Source organism: Hyla sarda, chromosome 5 (assembly GCF_029499605.1).
Source record: "Hyla sarda isolate aHylSar1 chromosome 5, aHylSar1.hap1, whole genome shotgun sequence".
In the NCBI taxonomy this organism is placed as follows: Eukaryota; Metazoa; Chordata; class Amphibia; order Anura; family Hylidae; genus Hyla; species Hyla sarda.
Window position 1 is genome coordinate 171,137,288 of NC_079193.1, and position 14,142 is coordinate 171,151,429.

A 14,142-nucleotide genomic window follows, 5' to 3' on the forward strand; every position below is an offset into this window, starting at 1 on the left:
CATAGGTCATATGGAAATTAACTTAGTTATGCTCACCTTAGTGTGTTGTGCGGGCAGGCATATCACTGCGCTTCAGGTATGCATGAGAGTCGGGAGGCAGCCGGCTGTCGGTCCCGCTATGCAAGCGGTGGGGTTGCAGATGTACTGTAGCGGACAAGGGTTAACCTGGCAGGGTTATCCAGATGTCCGGATGAAATTCCAACTTAATGGTTTGAGCGGCACACAACTGAAGAGTCACAGAGATGTGGTGATGAAACGGCCTTATTAGGTGCGCGGCACACAACTGAAGAGTCACAGAGATGTGGTGAAGAAACGGCCTTATTAGGTGCGCGGCACACAACTGAAGAGTCACAGAGATGTGGTGAAGAAACGGCTTTATTAGGTCCGCGGCACACAACTGAAGAGTCACAGAGATGTGGTGAAGAAACGGCTTTATAAGTTGCAGAAGAAGGTTGCACCTTCGAAATGTGTTGTTCTGCACCTAAAAAAGCCGTTTCTTCACCACATCTCTGTGACTTCTCGGTTGTGCGCCGTTCAAGCCACTAAGTCGGAATTTCGTCCAGACATCTGGATAACCCTGCCAGGTTAACCCTTGTCCGCTCCAGTACATCTACTCTGTTTAATTGAGATCGACTAGACAACATGGGCAGGACTTACATGGCAATGCGGGGGAATGCCAAATGGGCTTTTGAGCCTCATTTATATCTTGGTGCTGGAAAGGACTATGAAGATATAAGATATGCCCAGGATCCTGATCACTAGCTCTCTAGCCATGTGATTATTTATACCTATGTTTTGCAATGTCTTTTTCTTCACTTTCTAAATAAACTGCAACTGTGGGCTGTGATAGGTTGCGTTGGTTTATGTTTACCACTTTGCATATATTAGGCATCACAGGACAGTTCCTTACTCCCTTACAAGGCCTTTACTCCACCCCCACAGCATTATTAATGACCTCATCATACTTCTGGAAGGTTAATGCAGTATAAAGGTACTCGCCAGGGTTGCCCTCCTTCCCCCTCATCATTTTTGTTTTATGTGTTGAAACCCTAGCTATTCTGATTTGCAGATGATGTCCTTATGATTTTTACCCATCCCTTAAAGGGTAGCTCCCACCATCCTATTTTTTTTTTCTATCCCTGCCTATTGCACATCTATCCCTAACCCCCTCCCTGCTTTAAATTTTTATTTTTACTATATTAAAAATGCTTTTTGTCTGCCTGGCAGTGTGCTCACTACCAGGCAGACTTCCCCAGCAGGCACCACGTCACTCATGCCTGCTGGGGGGGACTTCCGCCCTTAGTTCCTCTACACAGGGTGCCTCCAGCTGTTTCATCACAACATCTATTGGCTGTCAGGGCATGCTGGGAGTTGTAGTATTGAAACAGCTGGAGGCACCCTGTGTAGATAAACTACTAGTTATATGCGGCGCTATCCTGTCCCCTCCGCAAATCTGACCACTGTCAATTTAATGGGGTATTCCAGGAAAAAACTTTTTTATATATCTCAACTTGCTCCAGAAAGTTAAACAGATTTGTAAATTACTTCTATTAAAAATCTTAATCCTTTCAGTACTTGTGAGCTTCTGCAGTTAAGGTTGTTCTTTTCTGTCTAAGTCCTCTCTGATGACACCTGTCTCGGGAAACGCCCAGTTTAGAAGAGGTTTGCTATGGGGATTTGCTTCTAAACTGGGCGTTTCCCGAGACAGGTGTCTTCAGAGAGAACTTAGACAGAAAAGAACAACCTTAACTGCAGAAGCTCATAAGTACTGAAAGGATTAAGATTTTTTAATAGAAGTAATTTACAAATCTGCTTTAACTTTCTGGAGCCAGTTGATATATAAAAAAAAGTTTTTTCCTGGATAACCCCTTTAAGCATTAATAACTTGGATTCTTTAACTCATAAATTTGATTCCGATTTAAGTTAGTGGCAAATCTTTGTCGATACTTGCATAATATTTTGGGAAAAAATGCCCAAATGTAATGAAAAATGTGAAAATGTTGCTTTTTTTTTTTTTACTTTGAAGCTCTCTGCTTGTAAGGAAAGTGGACATTCCAAATAAATTATACGTTGATTCACATATACAATATGTCTAGTTTGTGTTTGCATCATACAATCGACATGTTTTTACTTTTTGAAGACATTAGATTTTTCACAAAAATGTAAAAAATCTGAATTTTTCAGGGATCAGTTCAGTTTTGAAGTGAATTTTAGGGTCCTTGTTAGAAATAACCCATTATGAAAACTGAACCCCTTAAAGTATTCAAACTGACATTCAGAAAGTTGGTTAACCCTTTAGGTGTTTCACAGGAATAGCAGCAAAGTGGAGGAGAAAATTCAAAGTCTTAATTTTTTACACTAACATGTTCTTGTAGACTCATTTTTTTTTCATTTTTACGAGGGGTAAAAGGAGAAAAAGCCCACGAAATTTGTAACCTAATTTCTCTCGAGTAAGAAAATACCCCATATGTGGATGTAAAGTGCTCTGCTGGCGCACTACAGGGCTCAGAAGGGAAGGAGCGACAATGGGATTTTGGAGAGCGAATTTTGCTGAAATGGTTTTTGGGGAGCATGTCGCATTTAGGAAGCCACCATGGTGCCAGAACAGCAATAAAAAAAAACACATGGCACATTACTTGGGAAAATACACCCCTCAAGGAACCTAACAAGGGGTATAGTGAGCCTTAACACCCTACAGGTGATTGATTAACTTTTGTTAAAATGGGACCTGAAAATGAAAAGTTTGGCTTACTAAAATGCTGGTGTTACCTCTAATTTTTCATTTTCACAAGGGGTAATAGGTGAAAATGTCCCCAAAATTTGTAACCTTATTTCTCTCAAGTAAGAAAATACCTCATGTGTGGATGTAAAGTGCTCTGTGGGTGCACTAGAGGGATCAGAAGGGAAGGAGTGACATTGGGCTTTTGGAGTGCGAATTTTGCTGAAATGGTTTGGGGGGGGGGGCATGTCATATTTAAGAAGCCCACATGGTGCCAGAACAGCAAAAAGATAAAAAAAAAAACACATGGAACATTATTTGGGAAACTACACCCCTCAAGGAATGTAACAATGGATATAGTGAGCCTTTACGCCCCACAGGTGTTTGACGAATTTTCGCTAAAGTTGGACGTGAAAATAAAAATGTTAATAATTTTTTTACAAAAATGCTGGTGTTACTCCAATTTTTTATTTTTACATAGGAGAAAATAGACCCCCAAAATTTGTAACCCCATGTCTTCTGAGTATGGAAATACCCCATATGTGGATGTTAAGTGCTCTTCAGGCACACTACAAGGCTCAGAAGAGAAGGAGCGCCATTGGACTTTTGGAGATAGAATTTGGTTGGAACTGAAGTCGGGGGCCATGTGCGTATACAAAGCCCCTGTGCTGCCAGAACAGAGGACCCCCCCACACACATGTGACCACATTTTGGAAATGACACCTCTCACGGAATGTAACAAGGGGTGCAGTGAGCATTTACACCCCGCTGACGTTTGACAGATCTTTGGAACAGTGGCTGTGCAAATGAAAAATTTAATTTTTAATTTTCACGGATCACTGTTCAAAAAATTTGTCAGACACCTGTGGGGTGTAAATGCTCATTGCACCCCTTATTTCATTCCATGAGGTGTGTATTTTCCAAAATGGGGGGGGGTCCACTGGTCTGGCAGCATGTGGGCTTTGTAAATGCACATGGCCTTCAGTTCCAGCCAAAATCTCTCTTCAAAAGCCCAATGGCGCTCCTTCTCTTCTGAGACCTGTAGTGCGCCCGCAGAGCACTTTACATCCACATATGGGGTATTTCCATAGTCAGAAGAAATGGTGTTACAAATTTTGGGTGGATTTTTCTTCTATTACCCCTTGTGAAAATGAAAACATTGGGTTAACACCAGTATTTTAGTGAAAATCGAATTTTTCATTTTTACGTCCAACTAACTAGAATTTGTCAAACACCTGTGGGGTAAGGCTCACTCTACCCCTTGTTATGTTCCGTGAGGGGTGTTTCCAAAATGTCACATGTAAGTGTTTTTTTTTTGCGTTTATGTCAAAACCGCAGTAATCAGCCACCCCTGTGCAAATCACCAATTTAGGCCTCAAATGTACATGGTATGCTCTCACTCCTGAACCCTGTTTTGCGCCAACAGAGCACTTTACATCCACATATGGGGCATTTTCACTCTCAGGAGAAATTGCATTACAATTTTTATGGGTCTTTTTTTTCCTTTTACCTCTTGTGAAAATGGGGCAACACCAGCATGTTAGTGTAAAAAAATAATTTTTTTTACACTAACATGCTGGTGTAGACCCCAACTTTACCTTTTCATAAAGGGTAAAAGGAGAAAAAAAAAATAAAAATTGGAACGCAATTTCTCCAGAGTATGGAAATCTCATATATGGCCCTAAACTGTTGCCTTGAAATACGACAGGGCTCAGAAGTAAGAGAGAGCCATGCGCATTTGAGGCCTAAATTAGGGATTTGCATAGGGATGGTCATGGCAGTGTTCCACAAACAGGGTACCACTAGCTGTTGCAAAGCTCTGGAGGCTCCGTTTTGGAAACAGTGCCATATGAGGCGTTTTTCATTTTTTATGTGTGTGTGTGTGTGTGTGTGTGTGGGGGCAGTGTTAGAGTGTGTATATGTAGTGTTTAACTTTTTATTTAGTGTAGTGTTTTTAGGGGACATTCACATGGCGGGGGTTCACAGCGAGTTTCCCGCTGGGAGTTTGAGCTGTGGAAACTTTTCAGCTGCAGCTCAAACTCCCAGCGGGAAACTCTCGGTAAACCCCTGCCCGTGTGAATGTAACCTGTGCATTCACATGGGAGGGGGGAACCTCCAGCTGTTGCAAAAGCACAACTCCCAGCATGCATTGACAGACCGTGGGTGCTGGAAGTTGTAGTTATGCAACAGCTGGAGGCACACTAGTTGGGAAACACTGAGTTAGTCCAGACCAAAATTATAAATCACAGAACAGGACCTATTCTATTCTGTGATTTATAAAACCAGCTGTTGAAAAACTACAACTCCCAGCATGCATGGTCTGTCAGTGCATGCTGGGAGTTGTAGTTTTGCAACAACTGGAGGCAGACTGGTTGTGAAACACTGAGTTAGGTAACAATCCCTAACCCAATGTTTCGCAACCAGTGTGCCTTCAGCTATTGCAAAACTAAAACTCTCAGCATGCACTGACAGCTACAGGGCATGCTGGGAGCAACAGCTGGAGGCACAACTACAACTCTCAGCATGACCTTTGGCAGTCTGTGCATGCTGGGAGTTATATTTATGCAACAGCTGGAGGCACACTTTCATAGAAAAAATGTGCCTCTAGCTGTTGCATAACTACTCACAGCATGCACAGAAAGTCAAAGGGCATGCTGGGAGTTGTAGTTGTGCCTCCAGCTGTTGCAAAACTACAACTCCCAGCATGCCCTTTTGCTCTGCATGCTGGGAGTTTTTGCTAAGCCCTTTTCTCTGCATGCTGGGGCGGCGGGGTCCGGAACGGCAGAGTGCGGAGTGGCAGCAGCAGGATCCGACAGCAGCAGGAGGTGAGGCATGTGTGCCTCCTGCTGCTGTCGGATCCTGCTGCTGCCACTCCGCACTCTGCCGTTCCGGACCCCGCCGCCACCACTCTGGATCCTGCCGCTCCTCCGGACCAGCCGGTAAGGCGACCACCGCCGCCCCGCCGATCACCTGCTCCAGTGTCACCTCACTCCTGGTGAGCAAGGGTGATTGGTGCCGTCTCTGATAGCACCAATCACCGTTATTTTCCGGGTCACCGGTGACCCGATTGACCCAGAAAAGCAGTCATTCGCCGGTCAGAATTGATCGGCGAATCACGGCGATTGGCGACAAGGTGGGCTCTCAGGACCCCCCTGGGCGATATGCAGCCAACCCGGTCCGATCACCGTGTCCGGAGATGCGGTAATCAAGGAACGAAGCGCCGCAAATGTACGGCGCTGTGCGCTAAGTACCTCTTAACAGCACCGTACATTTACGGCGCTCGTCCTTAAGGGGTTAAAGGACCGATTTAATGTATTTACACTTGCTTAACTCTCCGACTGGTGGCCGCAGTGGTAACGCACAGAAATATGAACTGCTGGAAATTTGCATTGGGGTCTACGTTTTCGATCGATAAATAGAAGATCGTATGGAAACTCCCTTCTAAGGCCTCTATCTGTACTGCGTTTAAGGGTTTGGGGTGATAGTTGGTTCTCCTGGTTCCTCTTGATCCGATGGTTTATTTGCTGCACCTTTCACCCGGGGAAACAGTGCATAAAATTCCTATTCTATGCCCTTTTAGCTGCTTACCGTTGTTTTCAAAGTTCTGAAAGAGCGCTCGAAATGCGTCAGGATTGTTCAGACCATGTGAAGTGTGTGTTGCCATGCCGGTTTTAAGAGGATCTAAGAGGATATAAAGTTGGGAATTTCTTCAGTGCTGGATCGTTTTGTTCTTTTCTTCAGTGTACTGTACAGGACCCTGAAGAAGCTCCTGTCCTCTACATAGACAGTGATTTACAGCTTCCAGCAGATCTTTCTTTTATATGTAAGGACTTGCTTTATCTGATTAGTTATCTACTTGTTTTTCTTTAATCCTCATGTTTTCCTATTTTTGGATGACATTTGGGGCTTATGATCCAATTACCAGGTTTCCATAGAGTTAAAATCTCAACATACAATGGTTTTAACATAAAATGCTCATCCTGGAACCAATTAATATTGTAACATGAGGGACCACTTATAAATCTTTTGGATCCTGGAAAGACATGCTCTACAAAAAAGTAATACGAGCAGTGCAAAAAAAAACCTTAAAGTCACTAAATATTTGCAAATGCCAGAAAATGGGAATCCATGGGAATCCATGGTTACGTTAACCCTCCAACCCTGTCCCACTTCTTTAAAATGCATTTAAAGAAGTAAAACAAGTAGGTGTTTAAAAAAAAAATGTTTTAGATGTAGCTGCTGCAAAAGTAAACAACACATTAGTAGGCATAATAATCTACCAATGATAATCACTCACAAGGACATATGTCCAATGAGGAACAATGGTTATTTCAGGTATATTGTGCAGTTTGCAAAAGTACAGGTTTATATATTAATATAATGACATGGGTGCATATAGATAGTTAGTGTTGTGCTAAAGTTACAACTGCCTTTATCTTGTGAAGGTTTTCCGCTAATATTTTCATATTTTAAAGAACAGGTACTAAAACATATAATGAAAAATGAATTAATGTATTTTAGAATATATTATATGCAAAAAACTTCAGATTACTACTGAAAAATGCAGCATTTTTTCCACCACAACAATTACAAATATATAAATCAGCCACTACAATAGCCGCTTATGGGAAATTTACATAGCTTTACAGCTTTCAGAGGTCATCTGCACATGCAATCTGAAGTTAACTGCATTAAATTTACACATGGAAACAGACATCGTGCTAGAATCTCCTAAACTCAGCAATATATTTCTCATATGTATGGATGCGATTATGAGACAATGCGAACATATAACTGGATGGAGACATGATGGGGGTTGTTTTATGGTAACAAAAGTTCCTTACTTAAGAACTTAAGCACTCGTATCAGTGTCTGTTTCAGTGATATCCATTGCAGTCTTGGGAGAGAAAAAGCAATATGTAGTCAGAATCACTAAATACAATAGACTTTCATGAACTGTTATGTTAAATATATTATCTTACCTGACATGAGCCTTTATAGGACAGTTGTTTTCCCCTTTGATACAGCGTGCATATATTGGTGTGTTCTGTATTGTCACTGTCGCATACAGGGTCCCTCACATGCTCACACTTCAGCTGTCTCGGAACGCATTCATATTGAAGGCAGTCAAACTTTTCAAAGCTAGTCAGGCAAACTTGTCTTTTTGGAATACATCTGTAAGAAAAAAGTTTGTTTTTGCATGATAAATATCAAAGTCTTCAAAGTAAAAAAAAAAAAAACAAACACAAACAAACACAATAACTGTTCAATAAAAAAAAAAAAACAGATACACTATAATCAGGAAAAGAAAATGATGTTAGGAAAAAATAAAATAAAAAAATAAATAAAGCATATTCACCTGCCCTGATGCCCTTCTGCTGCCAATCTGACAACTCCCAGTCCCAGTTCTTCCTGCTTCTGATGACGTGCCAATCCTGCAGGAACTGCACCACTCAGCCTATCACTGTCTAAGATGGGTCACTGCCGTGGCCTATGATTGGCTGAGCAGGCAGTTCCTACAGGGATAGAGAGCGACAGGGTATTTGGGAAGGTGGGTAAGCTTTATTTTTTATTATTACAGCACCTAGGCCTTTTTAAAATAAATTTTGTCCGCGAACAACCCCTTCAAAGGGATTTATATATAATATAAAGAATAGGTGTATGCTTTTGGGCTGCTGAGTATACTTTTATATTTTATTTTTGTAGCATCTGGGGGTTTTTCTGAAAAAATAACATCCACACAGTCATTGAAGATATTGGCATAGGGATCTACATTTCTTACAATACAACTTCCTGAATGACGCCAACATATTTTGCAGTGCTGTACAGATATCATCAATCACATCAGACTCTCTCCCTAATAGCACTCACAATGTAATTTTTTATTTTTATTTTAACAACCATTTACCTTTGGTTTCTATGACAGGGGTTCGGATTACAAGGATCCTTTAAAGAACACTCTCCAAACTCAAATTGGTGGTCCAACAATCCCACACATCTTGCTATGCATGCACTTGGATATGTGCGTCCATTTTTTCCGCATACAGGAACAAATTTATCTGCACAATTGCAGGGCAATCCTAAAATATGAGATTCATAAAACATTGGTTAAATTACAAAACCATCTTGTCAACATAAGCATTAAATATTTTAAAGGTTTGCATGAGATCAGAAAAAGTCCTTATTCCCACCCATACTAGGCAGGGGTACTACAAACCTTTAACACTAATCAGACCTTAAAGTGTACCAGTCATTAACAAAAACTTTTTATATAATGCAGATAATACTATTTGTATATTTGTAATATACATTGGTAAAAAATACAGGAAGTGTGGGTGGACAAGCAGGGCTCTGTGCAGTGAGGACAAGCAGGGCTCTGTGCAGTGAGGACAAGCAGGGCTCTGTGCAGTGAGGACAAGCAGGGTTCTGTACACTGAGGACAAGCAGGGCTCTGTGCAGTGAGGACAAGCTGGGCTCTGTGCAGTGAGGACAAGCAGGGTTCTGTGCAGTGAGGACAAGCAGGGTTCTGTGCAGTGAGGACAAGCAGGGTTCTGTGCAGTGAGGACAAGCAGGGTTCTGTGCAATGAGGACAAGCAGAGTTCTGTGCAGTGAGGACAAGCAGGGTTCTGTGCAGTGAGGACAAGCAGGGTTCTGTGCAGTGAGGACAAGCAGTGTTCTGTGCACTGAGGACAGGCAGGGCTCTGTGCACTGATGACAAGCAGGGCTCTGTGCATGGAATACAAGCAGTGCTCTGTTCACTGAGAACAAGCAGGGTTCTGTGCACTGAGGACAAGCAGGGCTCTGTGCAGTGAGGACAAGCAGGGTTCTGTGCAGTGAGGACAAGCAGGGTTCTGTGCAGTGAGGAAAAGCGGGCTCTGTGCAGTGAGGATAAGCAGAGCTCTGTGCAGTGAGGACAAGCAGGGCTCTGTGCAGTGAGGACAAGCAGGGTTCTGTGCAGTGAGGAGAAGCAGGGCCCTGTGCACTGAGGACAAGCAGGGCTCTGTGCAGTGAGGACAAGTAGGGCTCTGTGCAGTGAGGACAAGCAGGGTTCTGTGCAGTGAGGACAAGCAGGGTTCTGTGCAGTGAGGAAAAGCGGGCTCTGTGCAGTGAGGATAAGCAGAGCTCTGTGCAGTGAGGACAAGCAGGGCTCTGTGCAGTGAGGACAAGCAGGGTTCTGTGCAGTGAGGAGAAGCAGGGCCCTGTGCACTGAGGACAAGCAGGGCTCTGTGCAGTGAGGACAAGTAGGGCTCTGTGCAGTGAGGACAAGCAGGGCTCTGTACAGTGAGGACAAGCAGGGCTCTGTACAGTGAGGAAAAGCAGGGCTCTGTGCACCGAGGACAAGCAGGGCTCTGGGCAGTGAGGACAAGCAGGGCTCTGGGCAGTGAGGCTCTGTGACATGCTCACAGCTCACACAGCAGGATGATTGACAAGCCAGGAATCTGCACAGAGCCCTACTTGTCCTGCCTTCGCTTCCTGTATTTGGACTCCTCATAGAGACAGCTATTTTTCACCCACAAATATACAAATTTTAAATCAATGTATATTACAAATATACATATAATAGTATTATCTACATTATATAAAATGTTTTTTGTGAACGACTAGTATACTTTAAAAAAGACAGAAGGAAAGAATGTGCACACCCTGAAGATATCTGGATTATGCAATATAAATTTTCATGAACATACCAAGAAACTCAACAAGCATTAAAAACCATGTATCATGACCCTGCTTAATAAATGCTAAATAAAGGCTACTCCATACAGGTACAAATGCCATAATAGGCCATGGGCAATCATGCATAAATACAGTTTTAGAGGGTAACAATTAAATACAACATCATTGCATGTGCTACAGAAATACAAAATATACCATATATCCCAATTAAATATAGATCCAAATATAATATACGATCAAATAAGTATGATGTAGTGCTATGCAGACGAAAACCTAGGAACCAAGTATAGAACAAACCTGCCTTACAACTTATCAATAATAGCTGCCCATGATGGCAAAAGCCACACGTATATGGTACCTATGGGTATGTTTTTATTACTATTTATATTGTTATTTTTTTTTTATTACTATATATATATATATATATATATATATATATACACACACACATACAAATGCCACTGTGGTTTTTGAGCAAAAGCAGAAGTGTATTCCAAAGGAATGGAAAATATAAAGAAATGACTTATAATTCTCCTTCCTAATGGATCCACTTTGGCTTAAAGGGGTTATCCAGGAAAAAATGTTTTTTATATATCAACTGGCTCCAGAAAGTTAAACAGATTTGTAAATTACTTCTATAAAAAAATCTTAATCATTTCAGTACTTATGAGCTGCTGAAGTTGAGTTGTTGTTTTCTGGCTAAGTGCTCTCTGATGACACGTGTCTCGGGAACCGCCCAGTTTAGAAGCAAATCCCCATAGCAAACCTCTTCTACTCTGTGCAGTTCCTGAGACAAGCAGAGATGTCAACAGAGAGCACTGTTGCCAGACAGAAAACAACTCAACTTCAGCAGCTGATAATTATTGAAAGGATTAAGATTTTTTAATAGAAGTAATTTACAAATCTGTTTAACTTTCTGGATCAGTTGATATAATTTTTTTTGTTTTTTTTCCTGGAATACCCCTTTAAAGACTGCAGTGGCAGTTTTTCAAAAAAACTCTGTAGAGTTACTTGGTGTTAATGCTATAATTTTGGGTACATGTTTACATAATAGTGATATTTTATTCACTATTTATTACATTTTTGGCAAGTTTATTTATTTATTTATTTATTTTTTATTGCATTCACGGTTTGCTTTAAAAAAAATGCCATAGTTTTATACGCTGGGTCGCTATGGGTGCAAAAATACGAAAGATGAATATATTCCTTGTTTTCTAAAAAAAAATATTTATAATGGGGAGGAAGAGGAATGTATATTCTCATTTATTATTTTTATTTATTGGGGGGGGTTGTGTATTTTTTGCTTTATTTTTACTTTATTGACCCCCTAGGGGACTAAACTTTGTCTTCTGAAGGCCTCTACGTCCCATGGCTTCCATCTGCTACTGTTGGTGAACAGAGTACCGTTCTCTTACCCTGTTTGATGCTGCAGTCACACTGACTTGTCTCCCTTGACTTTCCCTTACTGCTGTTCTCCACACTTTCCAATGGCGCATACCTGTTCTTAGCCCTTAAAGGAGTAGTCCAGTGGTGAACAACTTATCCCCTATCCAAAGGATAGGGGATAAGTTTGAGATCGCGGGGGGTCCGACCGCTGGGGCCCCCTGCGATCTCCTGTACAGAGCCCCGACAGCCCGCGGGAAGGGGGCGTGTCGACCTCCGCACGAAGCGGCGGCTGACACACCCCCTCAATACAACTCTATGGCAGAGCTGAAGCGCTGCCTTCGGCAATCTCCGGCTCTGCCATAGAGATGTATTGAGGGGGCGTGTCGGCCGCCGCTTCGTGCGGAGGTCGACACCCGCTATCTGGCCGGAGAGCCTGGCCCCCGTACGGAGAGATCGCAGGGGGCCCCATCGGTCGGACCCCCCGCAATCTCAAACTTATCCCCTATCCTTAGGATAGGGGATACGTTTTTCACCACTGGACTATCCCTTTAAGACCATAGCTGCAATGGCTCAAGATCTAGTAAGAGTAATGCTTGTAGCTTTATAAAAACTGTAATACTGGAACCTTCATATACGGTATAATAATGGTTATTTTAAATACCAGTCCCCAAAGGGGTACACCAGTGGAAAACATTTTTATTTCATTTTTTTTTAAATCAACTGGTGCCAGAAAGTTAAGCAGATTTGTAAATGACTTCTATAAAAAAATCTTAATCCTTCCAGTACTTAGCTGCTGTATATTACAGGGGAAGTTGAGTTGTTCTTTTCTGTCTGACCACAGTGCTCTCTGCTGACAGCTCTGTCTATGTCAGGAACTGTCTGGAACAGAAGAGGTTTGCTTCTACTTTGGACAGTTCCTGACATGGACAGAGGTGTCAGCAGAGAGCATTGTGGTCAGACAGAAAAGAACAACTCAACTTTCTCTGGAGCATACAGCAGCTGATAAGTACTGGAAGGATTCAGATTTTTTTAAATAGAAGTAATTTACAAATCTGTTTAACTTTCTGGAGCCAGTTGATATGAAAAAAATTTGTTTTCCACCGGAGTACCCCTTTAATGCTCACACCGTCTCCAGCTTCCATTCAACTTGTTTTTGGGGTGGCACTTTTTTTAGGGACATGCTTTACTCTTTTCAGACTTGTATAAAGGTCAGCAGGTTTTGGATATAGCATTTTTGATTACAACAGTTATCCATTTACTGAATTTTCAGTATATTTTTTAACTATGTTTTTTTATTATGATTTATTCTGTATTACACGCTTCTGTTATATTGATGGTTGTTTACTGTCTGTTCCTTCTGTTGTTTTTACTTTTAAATATAAAAATGTAACTTAAGTTCTTACCAGTAAACATGCTTCTATCACCATCAGAGCCTGGTTCATTTATACACTGACGTTTAGAACAGCGGACTTTACCGGCAACACACGAACAGCTATTACAGCCAACTTTGAAGGATGTTCCATGATCTATAAGACATTTAGACATTATGTAAATCTGCATGCTTATAATGGCAATACAAGACATAAAGGATTTCAGAATTATTAATGTTATCAATATTATTATAAATATTTACATGAATATATTTCTTTAAATGGGCACGGTCATTAAAACACATTTTTGCTATTGCACTCCTGTTGATAAATAACACATTCGTCTAATGTACTCTGTTTTAAAAAATGAAGTTTTCTATGTTTTATTTGTGTTTTAAAAAACTGCCACTAGGTGTCTTCCAACTTGTCCAGAGCACATTTCCCCCCATCTCTTGCATAGACTTTGGACTCTGCTGGCCTGGCAGAAGTCCAAAATCAGGAAATGCAGTCTGGAGTGCTGGGGAGGGGGGTGCAGCCTTTGCCAATCATAGTTCATCTCACACTGCACTGCTCTGGGCTGTGTGTAGCAGAGTGAGGGAGGAAGTTCTACCCTGTATTGCTTAAGATGATGTCACATCTCCTGGGGAACGCCCCATTACAATCTGTGAATCTGACTGAGCAGAAAATACAGAGCAATATCAAGGTAGAAAATTTAAAATAAAATAAAAATAAAGGCAGGGGGAGGTTTATCATGATGGGGGCAGTGATCTTGGAGGATTATACCATTTGAAAAAATCATGGCAGGTACTCTTTAAGGGCAGAATAATTTTTAATCGCAGTGGTCTCTAAGCTCTGGCTAGATTATGGCTATAGCCTTGGCTTTAAAATAAGACCAGGACTGCAGTACTAGCCATGAGCTAGAACAGTGTAAAGTGGAAGCTACATATACTTGCAGCTTATACTTCAGCCTATGCAAAAAAGGAGAGGAGA

At 41.6% G+C, this 14,142-nt stretch overlaps 1 protein-coding gene across 3 annotated transcripts in view; it reads right to left on the reverse strand.

Annotated features, from left to right (window-relative positions):
• The window catches only part of RECK (reversion inducing cysteine rich protein with kazal motifs), a 115,850-nt gene that overhangs the window by 12,977 nt on the left and 88,731 nt on the right, over positions 1-14,142 (reverse strand). For 2 of the 3 annotated variants that reach the window (XM_056520738.1, XM_056520739.1), the window contains 3 exons: positions 13,186-13,308; positions 8,628-8,799; positions 7,702-7,894 (listed from right to left, as the gene is read on the reverse strand). In XM_056520738.1, coding sequence (XP_056376713.1) covers positions 7,702-7,894; positions 8,628-8,799; positions 13,186-13,308 — 488 coding nt within the window. Of the gene's footprint in view, positions 1-7,563; positions 7,617-7,701; positions 7,895-8,627; positions 8,800-13,185; positions 13,309-14,142 lie in introns of all 3 variants that reach the window. The other variant, XM_056520740.1, reaches the window with a different exon arrangement.